The sequence below is a fragment of the Tachyglossus aculeatus genome, chromosome 1 (assembly GCF_015852505.1).
Source record: "Tachyglossus aculeatus isolate mTacAcu1 chromosome 1, mTacAcu1.pri, whole genome shotgun sequence".
Lineage (NCBI taxonomy): Eukaryota > Metazoa > Chordata > Mammalia > Monotremata > Tachyglossidae > Tachyglossus > Tachyglossus aculeatus.
In genome coordinates, this window is record NC_052066.1 from 145,306,090 (window position 1) to 145,321,421 (window position 15,332).

General features: G+C 50.8%; 2 protein-coding genes across 2 annotated transcripts in view; one reads left to right on the top strand and one right to left on the bottom strand.

Annotated features, from left to right (window-relative positions):
* LOC119928256 (cytochrome c oxidase assembly factor 8) overlaps positions 1–5,049 on the bottom strand; it is a 28,262-nt gene extending 23,213 nt beyond the window's left edge. The window contains exon 1 of the mRNA XM_038746363.1: positions 4,938–5,049. Coding sequence (XP_038602291.1) covers positions 4,938–5,039 — 102 coding nt within the window. The 5' untranslated portion in view covers positions 5,040–5,049. The remainder of the gene's footprint in view (positions 1–4,937) is intronic.
* Positions 5,050–5,255: 206 nt separating this feature from the next.
* BAG5 (BAG cochaperone 5) lies at positions 5,256–14,429 on the top strand. Its single transcript, XM_038739892.1, has 2 exons — positions 5,256–5,335; positions 9,808–14,429. Exon 2 carries the CDS (start codon positions 9,836–9,838, stop codon positions 11,177–11,179), a length of 1,344 nt encoding a protein of 447 aa, XP_038595820.1. The 5' UTR covers positions 5,256–5,335; positions 9,808–9,835; the 3' UTR covers positions 11,180–14,429.
* The last annotated feature ends 903 nt before the right edge of the window (positions 14,430–15,332 follow it).

A 15,332-nucleotide genomic window follows, 5' to 3' on the forward strand; every position in this document is an offset into this window, starting at 1 on the left:
CAGTGCTCCGCACACAGTAAGCGCTCAAGAAATACGACTGAATGAATGAATAATAATAATAATAATAATGATGGCATTTATTAAGCGCTTACTATGTGCAAAGCACTGTACTAAGCGCTGGGGAGATTACAAGGAGATCAGGTTGTCCCACGGGGAGCTCACAGTCTTAATCCCCGTTTTACAGATGAGGGAACTGAGGCCCAGAGAAGTTAAGTGACTTGCCCAAAGTCATACAGCTGACAACCGGCAGAGTCGGAATTTGAACCCATGACACCTGACTCCAAAGCCCGGGATCTTTCCACTGAGCCACGCTGCTTCTATGAATGAATTAATGAATGAATTACTCTATTTACTTATTGTACTTGTACATATTTATCCTATCTATTTTATTTTGTTAATATGTTTTGTTGTCTGTCTCCCCCTTCTAGACTGTGAGCCCGCTGTTGGGTAGGGACCGTCTCTAGATGTTGCCGACTTGTCCTTCCCAAGCGCTTAGTCCAGTGCTCCGCACACAGTAAGCGCTCAATCAATACGACTGAATGATTGAATGGAGTAATAAGCAGACTGAGCCTCCTCCCCATCCCCCCCCCCCCGCCTTACCTCCTTCCCCTCATTCATTCATTAATTCAATCGTATTTATTGAGTGCTTACTGTGTGCGGAGCACCGTACTAAGCGCTTGGGAAGTACTAATTGGCAAAACAGAGAGACGGTCCCTACCCAACAGCGGGCTCACAGTCTAGAAAGGGTCATTCATTCTTTCATTCAATCGTATTTATTGAGCGCTTACTGTGTGCAGAGCACCGTACTAAGCACTTGGGAAGTACAAGTTGGCAACATAGAGAGACGGTCCCTACCCAACAGTGGGCTTCCCAGTCTAAGCGCTCAATAAATACCAATGAATGAATGAATGATCCGTATACAAGCGTTCAAATCCCAGCTCCGCCAACTGTCAGCTGTGTGACTTTGGGCAAGTCACTTCACTTCTCTGGGTCTGTAAAATGGGGATTAAGACTGTGTGCCCTCCATGGGACAACCTGATCACCTTGTAGACTCCCCAGCGCTTAGAACAGTGCTTTGCACATAGTAAGCGCTTAATAAATGCCACCATTATCCCAGACTGAGCCCCCTCCTTCCTCTCCCCCTCCTCCTTCTCTCCATCCCCCCCAGCCTTACCTCCTTCCCCTCCCCACAGCACCTGTATACATGTTTGTACGTATTTATTACTCTATTTATTTATTTTACTTGTACATATTCATTCTACTTCTTTTATTTTGTTAACATGTTTTGTTTTCTTGTCTGTCTCCCCCTTCTAGACTGTGAGCCCACTGTTGGGTAGGGACCGTCTCTAGATGTTGCCAACTTGGACTTCCCAAGCGCTTAGTACAGTGCTCTGCACACAGTAACTGCTCAATAAATACGATTGAATGAATGAACAAATGGAGTAATAACCAGACTGAGCCCCCTCCTTCATTCATTCATTCAATCGTATTCATTCATTCATTCAATCAATCGTATTTATTGAGCGCTTACTGTGTGCAGAGCACTGGACTAAGCGCTTGGGAAGTACAAGTTGACAACATCTAGAGACGGTCCCTACACAACAGCAGGCTCACAGTCTAAGCGCTCAATAAATATGATTGAATGAGTGAATGAACCGTATACAAGCATTCAAATCCCGGGTTCATGGGTTCAAATCCCGGCTCCGCCAACTGTCAGCTGTGTGACTTTGGGCAAGTCACTTCACTGGGCCTCAATTCCCTCATCTGAAAAATGGGGATGAAGACTGTGAGCCCCCCGTGGGACAACCTGGTCACCTTGTAACCTCCCCAGCACTGAGAACAGTGCTTGGCACATAGTAAGCGCTTAATAAATGCCATTATTATTATTCTCTGGGCCTCAGTTACCTCATCTGAAAAATGGGGATTAAAATCTGTGAGCCCCTCGTGGGACAACCTGGTCACTTTATAACCTCTCCAGTGCTTACAACAGTGCTTTGCACATAGTAAGCGCTTAATAAATGCCATTATTATTATTATTCTCTGGGCCTTGGTTACCTCACCCGAAAAATAGGGATTAAAATCTGTGAGCACCCCCGGTGGGACAACCTGGTCACTTTATCATCATCAATCGTATTTATTGAGCGCTTACTGTGTGCAGAGCACTGTACTAAGCGCTTGGGAAGTACAAGTTGGCAACATATAGAGACAGTCCCTACCCAACAGTGGGCTTACAGTCTAGAAGGGAATAAATGCCATTATTAGTACTATTATTATTCTCTGGGCCTCAGTTACCTCATCTGAAAAATGGGGATTAAAATCTGTGAGCCCCCCCCCGTGGGACAACCTGGTCACTTTATAACCTCTATAGCGCTTAGAACAATGCTTTGCATGTAGTAAGCGCTTAATAAATCAATCAATCGTATTAACTGAGTGCTTACTGTGTGCAGAGCACTGTACTAAGCGCTTGGTAAGTACAAGTTGGCAACATATAGAGACAGTCCCTACCTAACAGTGGGCTCACAGTCTAGAAGGGAATAAATGCCATTATTATTACTATTATTATTCTCTGGGCCTCAGTTACCTCATCTGAAAAATGGGGATTAAAATCTGTGAGCCCCCACGTGGGACAACCTGATCACCTTATAACCTCTCCAGCGCTTACAACAGTGCTTTGCACATAGTAAGCGCTTAATAAATGCCATTATTAGTATTCCCTGGGCCTCGGTTACCTCATCTGAAAAATGGGGATTAAAATCTGTGAGCCCCCCGTGGGACAACCTGATCACCTAATAACCTCCCCAGCGCTTAAAACAGTATTTTGCGCATAGTAAGCACTTAATAAATGTCATTATTAGTATTCTCTGGGCCTCAGTTCCCTCAACTGAAAAATGGGGATTAAAATCTGTGAGCCTCCCCGTGGGACAACCTGGTCACCTTATAACCTCTCCAGCGCTTACAACAGTGCTTTGCTCATAGTAAGCGCTTAATAAATGTCATTATTATTATTATTATTCTCTGGGCCTCAGTTACCTCATCTGAAAAATGGGGATTAAAATCTGTGAGCCCCCCATGGGGCAACCTGGTCACTTTATAACCTCCCCAGCGCTTAGAGCAGTGCTTTGCGCATGATAAGCACTTAATAAATGCCATTATTATTATTCTCTAGGCCTCAGTTACCTCAACTGAAAAACAGGGATTAAAATCTGTGAGCCCTCCATGGGACAACCTGCTCACCTTATAACCTCCCCAGCGCTTAAAACAGTGCTTTGCACATAGTAAGCGCTTAAAAAATACCATTATTATTGTTCTCTGGGCCTCAGTTCCCTCATCTGAAAAGTGGGGATTAAAATCTGTGAGCCCCCCGTGGGACAACCTGGTCACCTTATAACCTCTTCAGCGCTTAGAACAGTGCTTGGCACATAGTAAGCGCTTAATAAATGCCATTACTAGTATTTTCTGTGCCTCAGTTCCCTCATCTGAAAAGTGGGGATTAAAATCTGTGAGCCCCCCCCGTGGGGCAACCTGGTCACCTTATAACCTCTTCAGCGCTTAGAACAGTGCTTGGCACATAGTACGCGCTTAACAAATGCCATTATTAGTTCTTTCTGGGCCTCAGTTACCTCAACTGTAAAATGGGGAGGAAGACTGTGAGCCCCCCGTGGGACAACCTGATCACCGTATAACCTCCCCAGCGCTTAGAACAGTGCTTGGCACATAGTAAGCGCTTAACAAATGCCATTATTAGCATTCTCTGTGCCTCAGTTCCCTCATCTGTCAAATGGGGATGAAGACTGTGGGCCCCCCGTGGGGCAACCTGATCACCGTGTAACCTCCCCAGCGCTTAGAACAGTGCTTTGTGCACAGTAAGCACTTAACAAATGCCATTATTAGCATGTTCTGGGCCTCAGTTCCCTCATCTGTCAAATGGGGATGAAGACTATGAGCCCCCCGTGGGCCAACCTGATCACCCTGTAACCTCCCCAGCGCTTAGAACAGTGCTTTGCGCACAGTAAGCGCTTAACGAATGCCATTATTAGCATGTTCTGGGCCTCAGTTCCCTCATCTGTCAAATGGGGATGAAGACTGTGAGCCCCCCGTGGGACAACCTGATCACCCTGTAACCTCCCCAGCGCTTAGAACAGTGCTTGGCACATAGTAAGCGCTTAAAAAATGCCATTATTATTGTTCTCTGGGCCTCAGTTCCCTCATCTGAAAAGTGGGGATTAAAATCTGTGAGCCCCCCCCGTGGGACAACCTGGTCACCTTATAACCTCTTCAGCGCTTACAACAGTGCTTAGCACATAGTAATAGTTAAATAAATGCCATTATTGGCATTTTCTGTGCCTCAGTTCCCTCATCTGTCAAATGGGGATGAAGACTGAGAGCCCCCCGTGGGCCAACCTGATCACCTTGTAACCTCCCCAGCGCTTAGAACAGTGCTTGGCACATAGTAAGCGCTTAACAAATACCATTATTAGTATTTTCTGTGCCTCAGTTCCCTCATCTGTCAAATGGGGATGAAGACTGGGGGCCCCCCGTGGGCCAACCTGATCACCGTGTAACCTCTCCAGCGCTCAGAACAGTGCTTGGCACACAGTAAGCGCTTAACAAATGCCATTACTAGTATGTTCTGGGCCTCAGTTCCCTCATCTGTCAAATGGGGATGAAGACTGTGAGCCCCCCGTGGGACAACCTGATCACCCTGTAACCTCCCCAGCGCTTAGAACAGTGCTTAGCACATAGTAAGCGCTTAACAAATACCATTATTAGTATTTTCTGTGCCTCAGTTCCCTCATCTGTCAAATGGGGAGGAAGACTGTGAGCCCCCCGTGGGCCCACCTGATCACCGTGTAAGTGGTCGGCACTTAGTAAGCGCTTAGCAGACACCATTATGATGATGATGAGGAGCGGTGGGGGGGGGGGGCGGTGCCGGTTACCTGGGCGCCCCCCGGGTGTGCGCTGTTGGGGCGCCGGGCCTCGGGTCCCCGGAGCTTGGCGGCCCGGCTCCAGCCGCGGCTGTGGGCCCGCACGGCCGCCATGACGGCTTCCCTCACGCCCTCAGGCCCTCAGGGCGACCGTTACTGGGGGCGGGGCGCGCGACGGGGGTGCTTTACGGCCGGCGCGCGCCCGCCCGCGGCGACAGGAGGGGCCCCGCGCGCGCTTTGCGGCCGCTTTGCGGCAGTGTCGCGCGCCCCCCCTCCCCCCGGCGAGGCCCGGAAGTGGGGCCGCGGCCGCCATTACCTCAGCCCCTGAGGGGGACGGAGGGAGGCCGCGCGGCTGTCGTCGTGGTGGTGGCGGCCTGTCGGGAGGCCGGGCCCGCCGGCCGGCCGGTCAGGTGAGGGGCAGCGGGGCGGACATTGTTCGGGGGGATCGGGTGGGCCCCGCCGCCCCCCGACCAACCGCAGCGGAAATACGGTGGAATGAATGAATGAGTGAATGGATGGATGGATGTCCTCACGGGTTTGACACCTGTCCGTAGTCATTCATTCATTCATTCATCCATTCATTCATTCATCTCTTCAGTCGTATTTATTGAGCGCTTACCGTGTGCAGAGCACTGGACTAAGTCGTATTTATTGAGCGCTTGGTTAGGACTGAGCTCCCTCCCCATCCCCCACGTCTTACCTCCTTCCCTTCCCCACAGCACCTGTATATATGGATATGTGTTTGTATAGATTTATTACTCTATTTATTTTACTTGTACATATTTATTCTATTTTGTTAGTATATTTTGTCTTATTGCCTGTCTCCCCCTTCTAGACTGTGAGCCCGTTGTTGGGTAGGGGCTGTCTCTAGATGTTGCCAACTTGTCCTTCCCAAGCGTTTAGTACAGTGCTCTGCACGCAGTAAGCGCTCAATAAATACGGTTGACTGATTCATTCATTCATTCATTCAGTCAGTCGTATTTATTGAGCGCTTACAGAGCGCTTGGGAAGGTCTGAGCCCCCTCCTTCCTCTCCCCCTCCTCCCCCCCGTCTTACCTCCTTCCCTTCCCCACAGCACCTGTATATATGGATATATGTTTGTACCTATTTATTACTTTACTTATTTTGCTTGTACATATCTATTCTATTTATTTTATTTTGTTAGTATGTTTGGTTTTGTTGCCTGTCTCCCCCTTTTAGACTGTGAGCCCACTGCTGGGTAGGGACTGTCTCTAGATGTTGCCCACTTGTCCTTCCCAAGCGCTTAGTCCAGTGCTCTGCACGCAGTAAGCGCTCAATAAATACGGTTGACTGATTCATTCATTCATTCAGTCAGTCAGTCGTATTTATTGAGCGCTTACAGAGCGCTTGGGAAGGACTGAGCCCCCTCCTTCCTCTCCCCCTCCTCCCCCCCGTCTTACCTCCTTCCCTTCCCCACAGCACCTGCATATATGGATATATGTTTGTACCTATTTATTACTTTACTTATTTTGCTTGTACATATCTATTCTATTTATTTTATTTTGTTAGTATGTTTGGTTTTATTCTCTGTCTCCCCCTTTTAGACTGTGAGCCCACTGTTGGGTAGGGACTGCCCCTATATGTTGCCAACTTGTCCTTCCCAAGCGCTTAGTCCAGTGCTCTGCACGCAGTAAGCGCTCAATAAATACGATTGAATGACTGATTGATTGATTCATTCAGTCATTCGTATTTATTGAGCGCTTACTGTGCTTACTGAGCGCTTGGGAAGGACTGAGCCCCTTCCTTCCTCTCCCCCTCGTCCCCCGCCCCGTCCCCCCATCTTACCTCCTTCCCTTCCCCACAGCACCTGTAGATATGTTTGTACATATTTATTACTCTATTTATTTTACTTGAACATATCTATTCTATTTATTTTATTTTGTTAGTATGTTTGGTTTTGTTGCCTGCCTCCCCCTTCTAGACTGTGAGCCCGCTGTTGGGCAGGGACCGTCTCTATATGTTGCCAGCTTGTACTTCCCAAGCGCTTAGTATAGTGCTCTGCACACAGTAAGTGCTCAATAAATACGATTGATTGATTGATACATTCAGTCAGTCGTATTTATTGAGCGCTTACTGAGAGCTTGGGAAGGTCTGAGCCCCCTCCTTCCTCTCCCCCCCCCCCCCCCCCGCCGTCTTACCTCCTTCCCTTCCCCACAGCACCTGTATATGTGGATATATGTTTGTACATATTTATTACTCTATTTTACTTGTACAGATCTATTCTATTTATTTTATTTTGTTAGTATGTTTGGTTTTGTTCTCTGTTTCCCCCTTCTAGACTGTGAGCCCACTGTTAGGTACGGACCGTCTCTAGATGTTGCCAGCTTGTACTTCCCAAGCGCTTAGTACAGTGCTCTGCACACAGTAAGAGCTCAATAAATACGATTGATTGATTCTCTGTCTCCCCCTTCTAGACTGTGAGCCCGCTGTTGGGTAGGGACCGTCTCTGTATGTTGCCAACTTGTACTTCCCAAGCGCTTAGTAGGGTGCTCTGCACACAGTAAGCGCTCAATAAATACGATTGAATGAATGAGTGAATGAGCCCACTGTTGGGTAGGGACCGTCTCTATATGTTGCTAGCTTGTACTTCCCAAGCGCTTAGTACAGTGCTCTGCACACAGTAAGCACTCAAATACGATTGATTGACAAGTCGGCAACAAGTAATAATAATAATGATGGAATTTGTTAAGCGCTTACTCTGTGCAAAGCACTGTTCTAAGCATTGGGGAGGTGATCAGGTTGTCCCACGGGGGGCTCACAGTCTTCATCCCCATTTGACAGATGAGGTCACTGAGGCCCAGAGAAGTGAAGTGACTTGCCCAGAGTCACCCAGCTGGCAGTTGGCGGAGCTGGGATTTGAACCCATGACCTCTGACTCCAAAGCCCGGGCTCTTTCCACTGAGCCATGCTGCTTCTCTAACGATAGAGACGGTCCCTACCTGACAACGGGCTCACAGGCTAGAAGGGGTCATTCATTCATTCAATCGTATTTATTGAGCGCTTACTGTGTGCAGAGCACTGTACCAAGCGCTTGAGAAGGACAAGGTGGCAACAGATAGAGACGGTCCCTACCCAACAGCGGGCTAATTCATTCATTCAGTCATATTTACTAAGCGCTCACTGTGTGTAGAGCACTGGACTAAGCGCTTGGGAAGTACAAATTGGCAACACCTAGAGACGGTCCCTACCCGACAGTGGGCTCATTCATTCATTCAGTCAGTCGTATTTATTGAGCGCTCACTGTGTGTAGAGCACTGGACTAAGCGCTTGAGAAGGACAAGTTGGCAACTGATAGAGACGGTCCCTACCCAATGGCGGGCTCATTCATTCATTCATTCAGTCGTATTTATTGAGCACTCGCTGTGTGCAGGGTACTGGACTAAGCGCTTGGGAAGTACAAGTTGGCAACTGATAGAGACGGTCCCTACCCAACAGCGGGCTCATTCATTCATTCAGTTGTATTTATTGAGCACTTACTGTGTGCAGAGCACTGGACTAAGTGCTTGGGAAGTACAAGTTGGCAACAGATAGAGACGGTCCCTACCCAACAGCGGGCTCACAGTCTAGAAGGGGGAGACAGAATGAATGAATGAAGGGAGGGTGCAGGGCTCCACCCCACTGGGCACAGGTTGGCCCTGAGGAGAGGGGGCAGGGGTCACCACACTGGCACAGGTTGGCCCTGGAGGCATTGGGGCGGGGGTTTGCCCCAGTGGAGGGGGGCAATGGGATGGGGGTTCATTCATTCACTCAATCGTATTTATTGAGCGCTTACTGTGTGCAGAGCACTGGACTAAGCTCTTGGGAAGTACAAGTCGGCAACACATAGAGACGGTCCCTACCCAACAACGGGCTCACAGTCTAAAAGGGGGAGACAGACAACAAAACAAAAACATGTGGACAGGTGTCAGAATCGTCAGGACATTCATTCAATCGTATTTATTGAGCGCTTACTGTGTACAGAGCACTGTATTAAGCGCTTGGGAATTACAAGTCGGCAACATATAGAGACGGTCCCTACCCTAGAATTAAGGCCCAGGTTTGGCCCAGGAGGAGGGGGGCAGTGGGGCAGGGGGGTACCAGGTGGGCCCACGCTCCCCCCGAGGGGAGGGGCGGTGAAGCAGGGGTTTGCCCCACGGGCAAGGGAGCAGGGTTTTGCCATAGTGGACAGAGGTTGGCCCCAGGGGCATTGAGATAGGTGTACCAGGTGGGCAGAGGTTTGCCACAGTAGACAGTGGTTCGCGGGGGGCAGGGGTTTGCCACAGTGGACGGTGGTTTGAAGTGGGGCAAGGGTTTACCACGGTGGGCAGAGGTTTGCCCTCCGGCATAGTCCAGATCCCACCCCCTGTGCCTCACTAGCCTCCGACTCCCTCCCAGCCACCCGTGGGAGGATGGTGACCAGATGGGCCTCGAGCTCCTTATGGGCAGGGATTGCGTTTTCCGACTCTTTTGTGTTGCATTTTCCCAAGCGCTCAGCACGGCAGTTGCCACTCAGAAAGCGCTCAGTAGATACCACTGATTGGTCGGTGGCAGCAGGCCTCCCAGGTGGCCGGGGAGAATCAATCAATCAATCAATCGTATTTATTGAGCGCTTACTATGTGCAGAGCACTGTACTAAGCGCTTGGGAAGTACAAATTGGCAACACGAGAAGGGAGCATAGAAACCGCTGCCGTGGCTTGAGAAGCAGCGTGGCCTAGTGAAAAGAGCACGGGCCTGGGAATCGGGGGACGGTGACGGGAGCTCCCGGCCTCTCATCCCTTGGCTCCGGATGCGAAGGGGCGGGGATCGGGGGAGCCGACCGGACTTCCGCGAAATCCTCCCCCCCCCCAGTCCTCAACCGCTCTCCTGGTCTCTCCGCTTTAGCTCTCTGGGAACCGAATGAGCCCCAAGCATGGAGATGGGTAACCAACACCCTTCCCTCAGCAGGCTGCAGGAAATCCAGAAGGAGGTCAAGGGCATCGAACCGCAGGTGGTGGGCTTCAGCGGCCTGGCCAACGACAAGAACTACAAGAAGCTGGAGAGGGTCCTGACCAAGCAGCTCTTCGAGATCGACTCGGTCGACACGGAGGGCAAAGGGGACGTCCAGCAGGCGAGGAAGCGGGCGGCCCAGGAAACCGAGCGTCTCCTGAAGGAGCTGGAGCAGAACGCCAACCACCCGCGCCGGCTGGAGATCGAGACGATCTTCAAGGAGGCCCAGGCCCTGGTGAAGGAGGAGATCGCCCCGCTCCACAGCGGAGGCAACAGCATAACGGACGAGTTCGAAGAGGGCATCCAGGACGTCATCCTGAGGCTCACGCACGTGAAGACCGGGGGGAAGATCTCCCTGCGGAAGGCCAGGTACCACACGCTGACCCGGGTGTGCGCCGTGCAAGAGATCCTGGAGGCCTGCATGAAGCAGCAGCCGTCGCTGCCGCTCTCCGACGGGGCCCACCCTTCCGTCGCCAAGATCAACTCGGTCATGTCCGAAGTGAACAGGGCCCGCGGGACCCTGATCGCCCTGCTCATGGGCGTGAACCACGGCGAGACCTGCCGGCACCTGTCCTGCGTCCTCTCGGGCCTCACCGCCGACCTGGACGCCCTGGACGTCTGCGGGCGGCCGGAGATCCGGAACTACCGGAAGGAAGTGGTGGAAGAAATCAACAAGCTGCTCAAGTACCTGGACCTGGAGGAGGAAGCGGACACCACGTACGCCTTCGACCTGGGCCGGAACCAGTCCATCCTGAGGATCGAGGCGGTGCGCAAGAGGACGAGGGCCGTGAGGAACGAGCTGGTCCGGGCCCAGAACCCCGCGGACCCCTCCCCGGGCTCCAAGTCGGAGCTGCAGGGCCTGATCGGCCAGCTGGACGAAGTGAGCGCCGGCAAGAACCCCTGCATCCGCGAGGCGCGGAGGAGAGCCGTGGTGGAGGTGCAGACCCTCATCACCTACGTCGACCTGAAGGAGGCCCTGGCCGAGCGGCAGGCCTTCGCCGGCGAAGAGCACCCGTCCCTCCGCGCCATCTGGACCGTCCTCGGGAGCCTGGCCGCCATCCAGGGCGAGGTCCTCTCCTTCGACGGCAACCGCACGGACAAGAACTACATCCGCCTGGAGGAGCTCCTCACCAAACAGCTCCTCGCCCTCGACGCGGTGGACCCGCAGGGAGAAGAGCGGTGCAAGGCGGCCAGGAAACAGGCGGTCAAGCTGGCCCAGAACATCCTCAGCTATCTCGACATGAAGACCGACGAGTGGGAATACTGACGGCGCCGGGCGACGCGGCGCTTCTTGCACTTTATGTAGACTTCGATCGATACGTGTACATATATATTTATAAAGAGGTCCTGCAGCCGCCCCCCTTCCCTCCCCCCTCCCCTCCACGGGATTTCGACACACCCGTTTCAGTCCGAGCGTTCGGTCGGGGGTCTCCGACTTGGAGCAAATCGGCGTTGCCGGCGCGGGGCGAGGGTCAGTCGGTCGTTACCGGCTCGTCACGGTTCCACTTGGCACAGATGACCGACTCGGGGCGCGTTTTATACTGGGGTTGGGGCAGGGGACGGGGGCGGGGAACGGGTCCTGCCAGAGGCAGAGGCTGCAGTGATCCAGCCCTTTTTAAAACGGATAATGCGGACGATACAGTGCGGTTGTTTTAGGAGCTGGGCCCGTAGATTATAATGCTGGAAAAGGAGGAGGAAAACCAGAAATGAGCGGCGATTGACTAGATTCAGAGCCAGGCTCAACACTTAGGCAGTTGAGTTGACTGTACTGATGAAGCACAAGGTCACCCGTGAATGATTTCCACTCGCGCGCACTGCTTACCGCCACCTTCTTTGTTTTCCGTTTTTTTAAGTTGGTATTGAAGCTGCTTGACCAGGAGGAAAAATCTGCCCTCGCCATCCCCCCCCACCCCCCGCACCCTGCGGGTAATAAGTAGTCGTAGCCATGGGCCACTTGGTGTGGTGCCCTGTATTAGGCACTTGGCAAATACAGAATAAAAGAGTGATACGTTTCCTGCCCACGGTGGGGAGAGAAGGTAAAAAATATTGACAACCAGAGCGATTAGAATAAGTAAATCCAGTGGCCATAACAAACACGAAGGTGAAAATGCAGGGAAACGAACCTCTCCGTATTCCAGGTTGATTATTTTTTTCTGGTTTTCAAACAAACCCAGCCACTTAATAACCACAAAGGAAAAAAAAATACAGGGCATTAAAAGAGCACATAAGATGCATCCGTAACCGAATGGATAGCATCCCTTTGGGGTATCAGTATTTTGGTTTGTTTGTGTGGTGGCTAAATCTGAACTGCAGAAACTCCCGAGCACTTGGCAGTTGGCAGATCTTTCTAGGATCCTAAGGACCGACCAACTCCCTCCGCCGTAACCAGAAAACTCTGGAAACAAGTGGACCGTAACTGCCGGCGAACAACAAGTTAGAGCCGCTAGAGAACACCTTTGTCGGAGTTCACCCGTCCATTGAATGGGCCGGCCTGGCAAGTCTTCCTCAGCGCCGACCATCGCGTAGGCTTCGGCCCCGGGTGTCGTCGACGATCCGCGGTCCCTAGGAAACCTCACTGGGACCACGGGACTGCGTCGCCGGGAAGCCGTGCGCTGCTGCGGGTTGAGGACCCTTAAACGGATGGACCGCAGGATGTCCGGCCGGTGGAAGGCTTCTGAGACTCTGCCATTTTCAGACTGGGATTTCTGGTTAAGCTAACAAGCTTATGCGTTTATGTGAATGTATTGTAAACAGACGGTGGGATTCTTCCCACTAGCTCGGATAAAAGAGTCGGGGAAAACCCCGGATGCTCTTCCTGCAGCATCCCGTCTGCCCCGTGGCAGGTGGCTATTTCCCCAAAGCCATACTTTGAATCCGAGAGATCTTTTCATAGAAATCTTTCTCTCAGTCTGGGCTTGAGCCCGCTCTGGGCCAGAGGGGAAAGTCAATGGAAGCCACCGCAGTGTGGCGGGGAGGGGGACCAGAAGACGATGATCCGGATGATGCTTTTTAAAGATCACCTTCTAAAGGCGTTTGGATCCTGTCCTCACCCACCGTTACGAATGCCGCGGTTCAGTGGCATATCGGCCTAGGGGAGAGCGTTGAAGACAAGCACGGTAACACCCGGCCTTTCCCTCCCACAGGCCTCAGTCCTGACCCAGGTCCCGCCTCCTCCTAGGACCTTCTGCCGCGCATTTCGTGGGTTTAGCCATAATTCATTTACAAAGGGAGGGGCGGAAGTGGAGAACGAGCTAAAGGGCGAAGCTTAACTACGGTCCCGTGAACCGGTTTTATCGGTCACGTTTTAAGTCATCGTTTCGGGAAAGGTTTATCTTTCCCGTGGATCATTTCTGTTTCATTTCCATTCTGTTCCATTCGTTAGGCTCCTGAAAGGAAACGGTAACAAATCTCCAGAGTTAATGTCTGACTCCCCTGTCTTAAAATCAAAATTAAAAAAAAAAGAATTATTTTGCTGTAAGCCTTGAGAGCATTCCAAAATTCTGCAAAGATCTCTCAGCGATACTGCCAAGTCCGATTTCCTACTGCCCTCCGACTCCTCCCGCATCCTCCAACCTGTTAGAGAAGATGGTAGTAAGCCCCCCCTCGAGTCCCAAATCTCAGGTGATTTTCTTCCCTGACGGAAATCCTTGCTGGGACGGATCAGAACTCACCGACGCGGTGGCCCCGTTTCTGCCACTGAGGTTTGTACCCCCAATTTGGAAGGGGGTTCAGAGCCATGCAGAGGTGGCAGAAACGAGATTCCTCTGGGTTCTTCCAACATCTCAGTTCCCCACTCCAACTCCTCAGAACTGGATTCCCCGTCACCCTCCCCTTCTTACAGGCCCCGACTATGAAATGGAAAATTTTATGCAGAATGAACCAAGGTCCTTTCCCCTCTCAGTGGTACCCCTCCCAAACAATTAAAGGGATGGCTTGTGGACTGTAAAGATTTTTTTATTGTTCCTGTGTTGAAGCATTAAATTTACTGTGTAGACCCCAATTTTTTGCCTGCTCCTGAGGTGCCCGGGGATCCAGAAAGGCAGGTGACGGACCAACCCCAAAATGCAGCGGTTGTTTTAAAAATGGAATGTACCAAACGGAATGGCTTTATTTTACTAAAATGCCGCGGAACTGTTTATTTAAAATGGAGCTAGAGTTCTATATTTTATATGTTCGGAGTAAGGACTGAGTTCTATTTTTCGCTTGTGTTCGCTTCCCTGATTTGGGCTGATCTGTGAGACTGTCACGCATTCTCCGCAGTCACGCGGGCTTCCGTCTCGCCGGGTATTTGAGAAGTCTTCCTTTGTCTCGGAAGGAAACGTTTCGCCGTTGATATCGAACAAAATTTCGCGCGTATGCCTCAGCGTGTGGGTGTGTGCACAGCTCTGCCCTGTTTAGTCCGTTTGGAGAACAGTCGTGGTAGATAAAATTTTAAGTGTTGTTCCGAGTTTCAAAAACTGTTTTATCTTAATGAAATAAAATCCTTCAAATGGTAAAAAAAAAAAAAAAAAAAAAAAGGGGCACAGGCAATTCTGTGGTGTATTTTGTTTTGAAATCTGGATCGGAAAAGCATCCACGGTAACTGCCACCTTCCCTGAGGCCACCAAGCCGGGGATTACTCGTACTCGTCGGTGGTATTTTAATGTTTTATCATTCCTGACGACTCTGTCTCCAGTCCCTTCTCTCCAGTTATACTATTAGAGTGGGTGAGATTCCCCCGAAGGACCAGGAACTATGTCTAATTTTCACCTGTGCCTCCTCTCCCAGTGCTTAGAACAGTGCTCTGCCCACAGTAAGCACTTAATAAACACTCTTACTCCTACTGTTATAAAAATGATAATAATAATGGCATTTATTAAGCGCTTATGTTCTAAGCACTGGGGAGGTTACAAGGTGATCAGTTGCCCCACGGGGGGCTCACAGTCTTAATCCCCATTTTACAGATGAGGGAACTGAGGCACAGAGAAGTTAAGCTGATAAGTGGCAGAGCCGGGATTAGAACCCACGATCTCCGACTCAAAAGACCGTGCTGTTTTCCGCTGAGCTATGCTGCTTCTCTTTTAATCTCTTTAAATTACTGTTGTAATTAAAAATATGACTACCCCCTCCGCGCAGATATTTCACGTCGGACCTTACTGCGGGAGCTCCTTCTGGGGTTATCGGGAGTTATTGATGTCATGGTATTCACTAGAAACCTGTCTCGGTCACCCTGGTCACGCTCAAAGAAATTAGAATTAACCTAAAAGATAATAGTGTGGGTGGGAATGGGGAGAGCAAGGATTACATGAGGCAGAGAAACCCCTTTCCTCATTCCGTGGCCCTGACCTTTGCGTTGCATTGCACACAAGAGGAGGGTAAGTCAATCAATCAATCGTATTTATTGAGCACTTAATGTGTGCAGAGCACTGTACTAAGCGCTT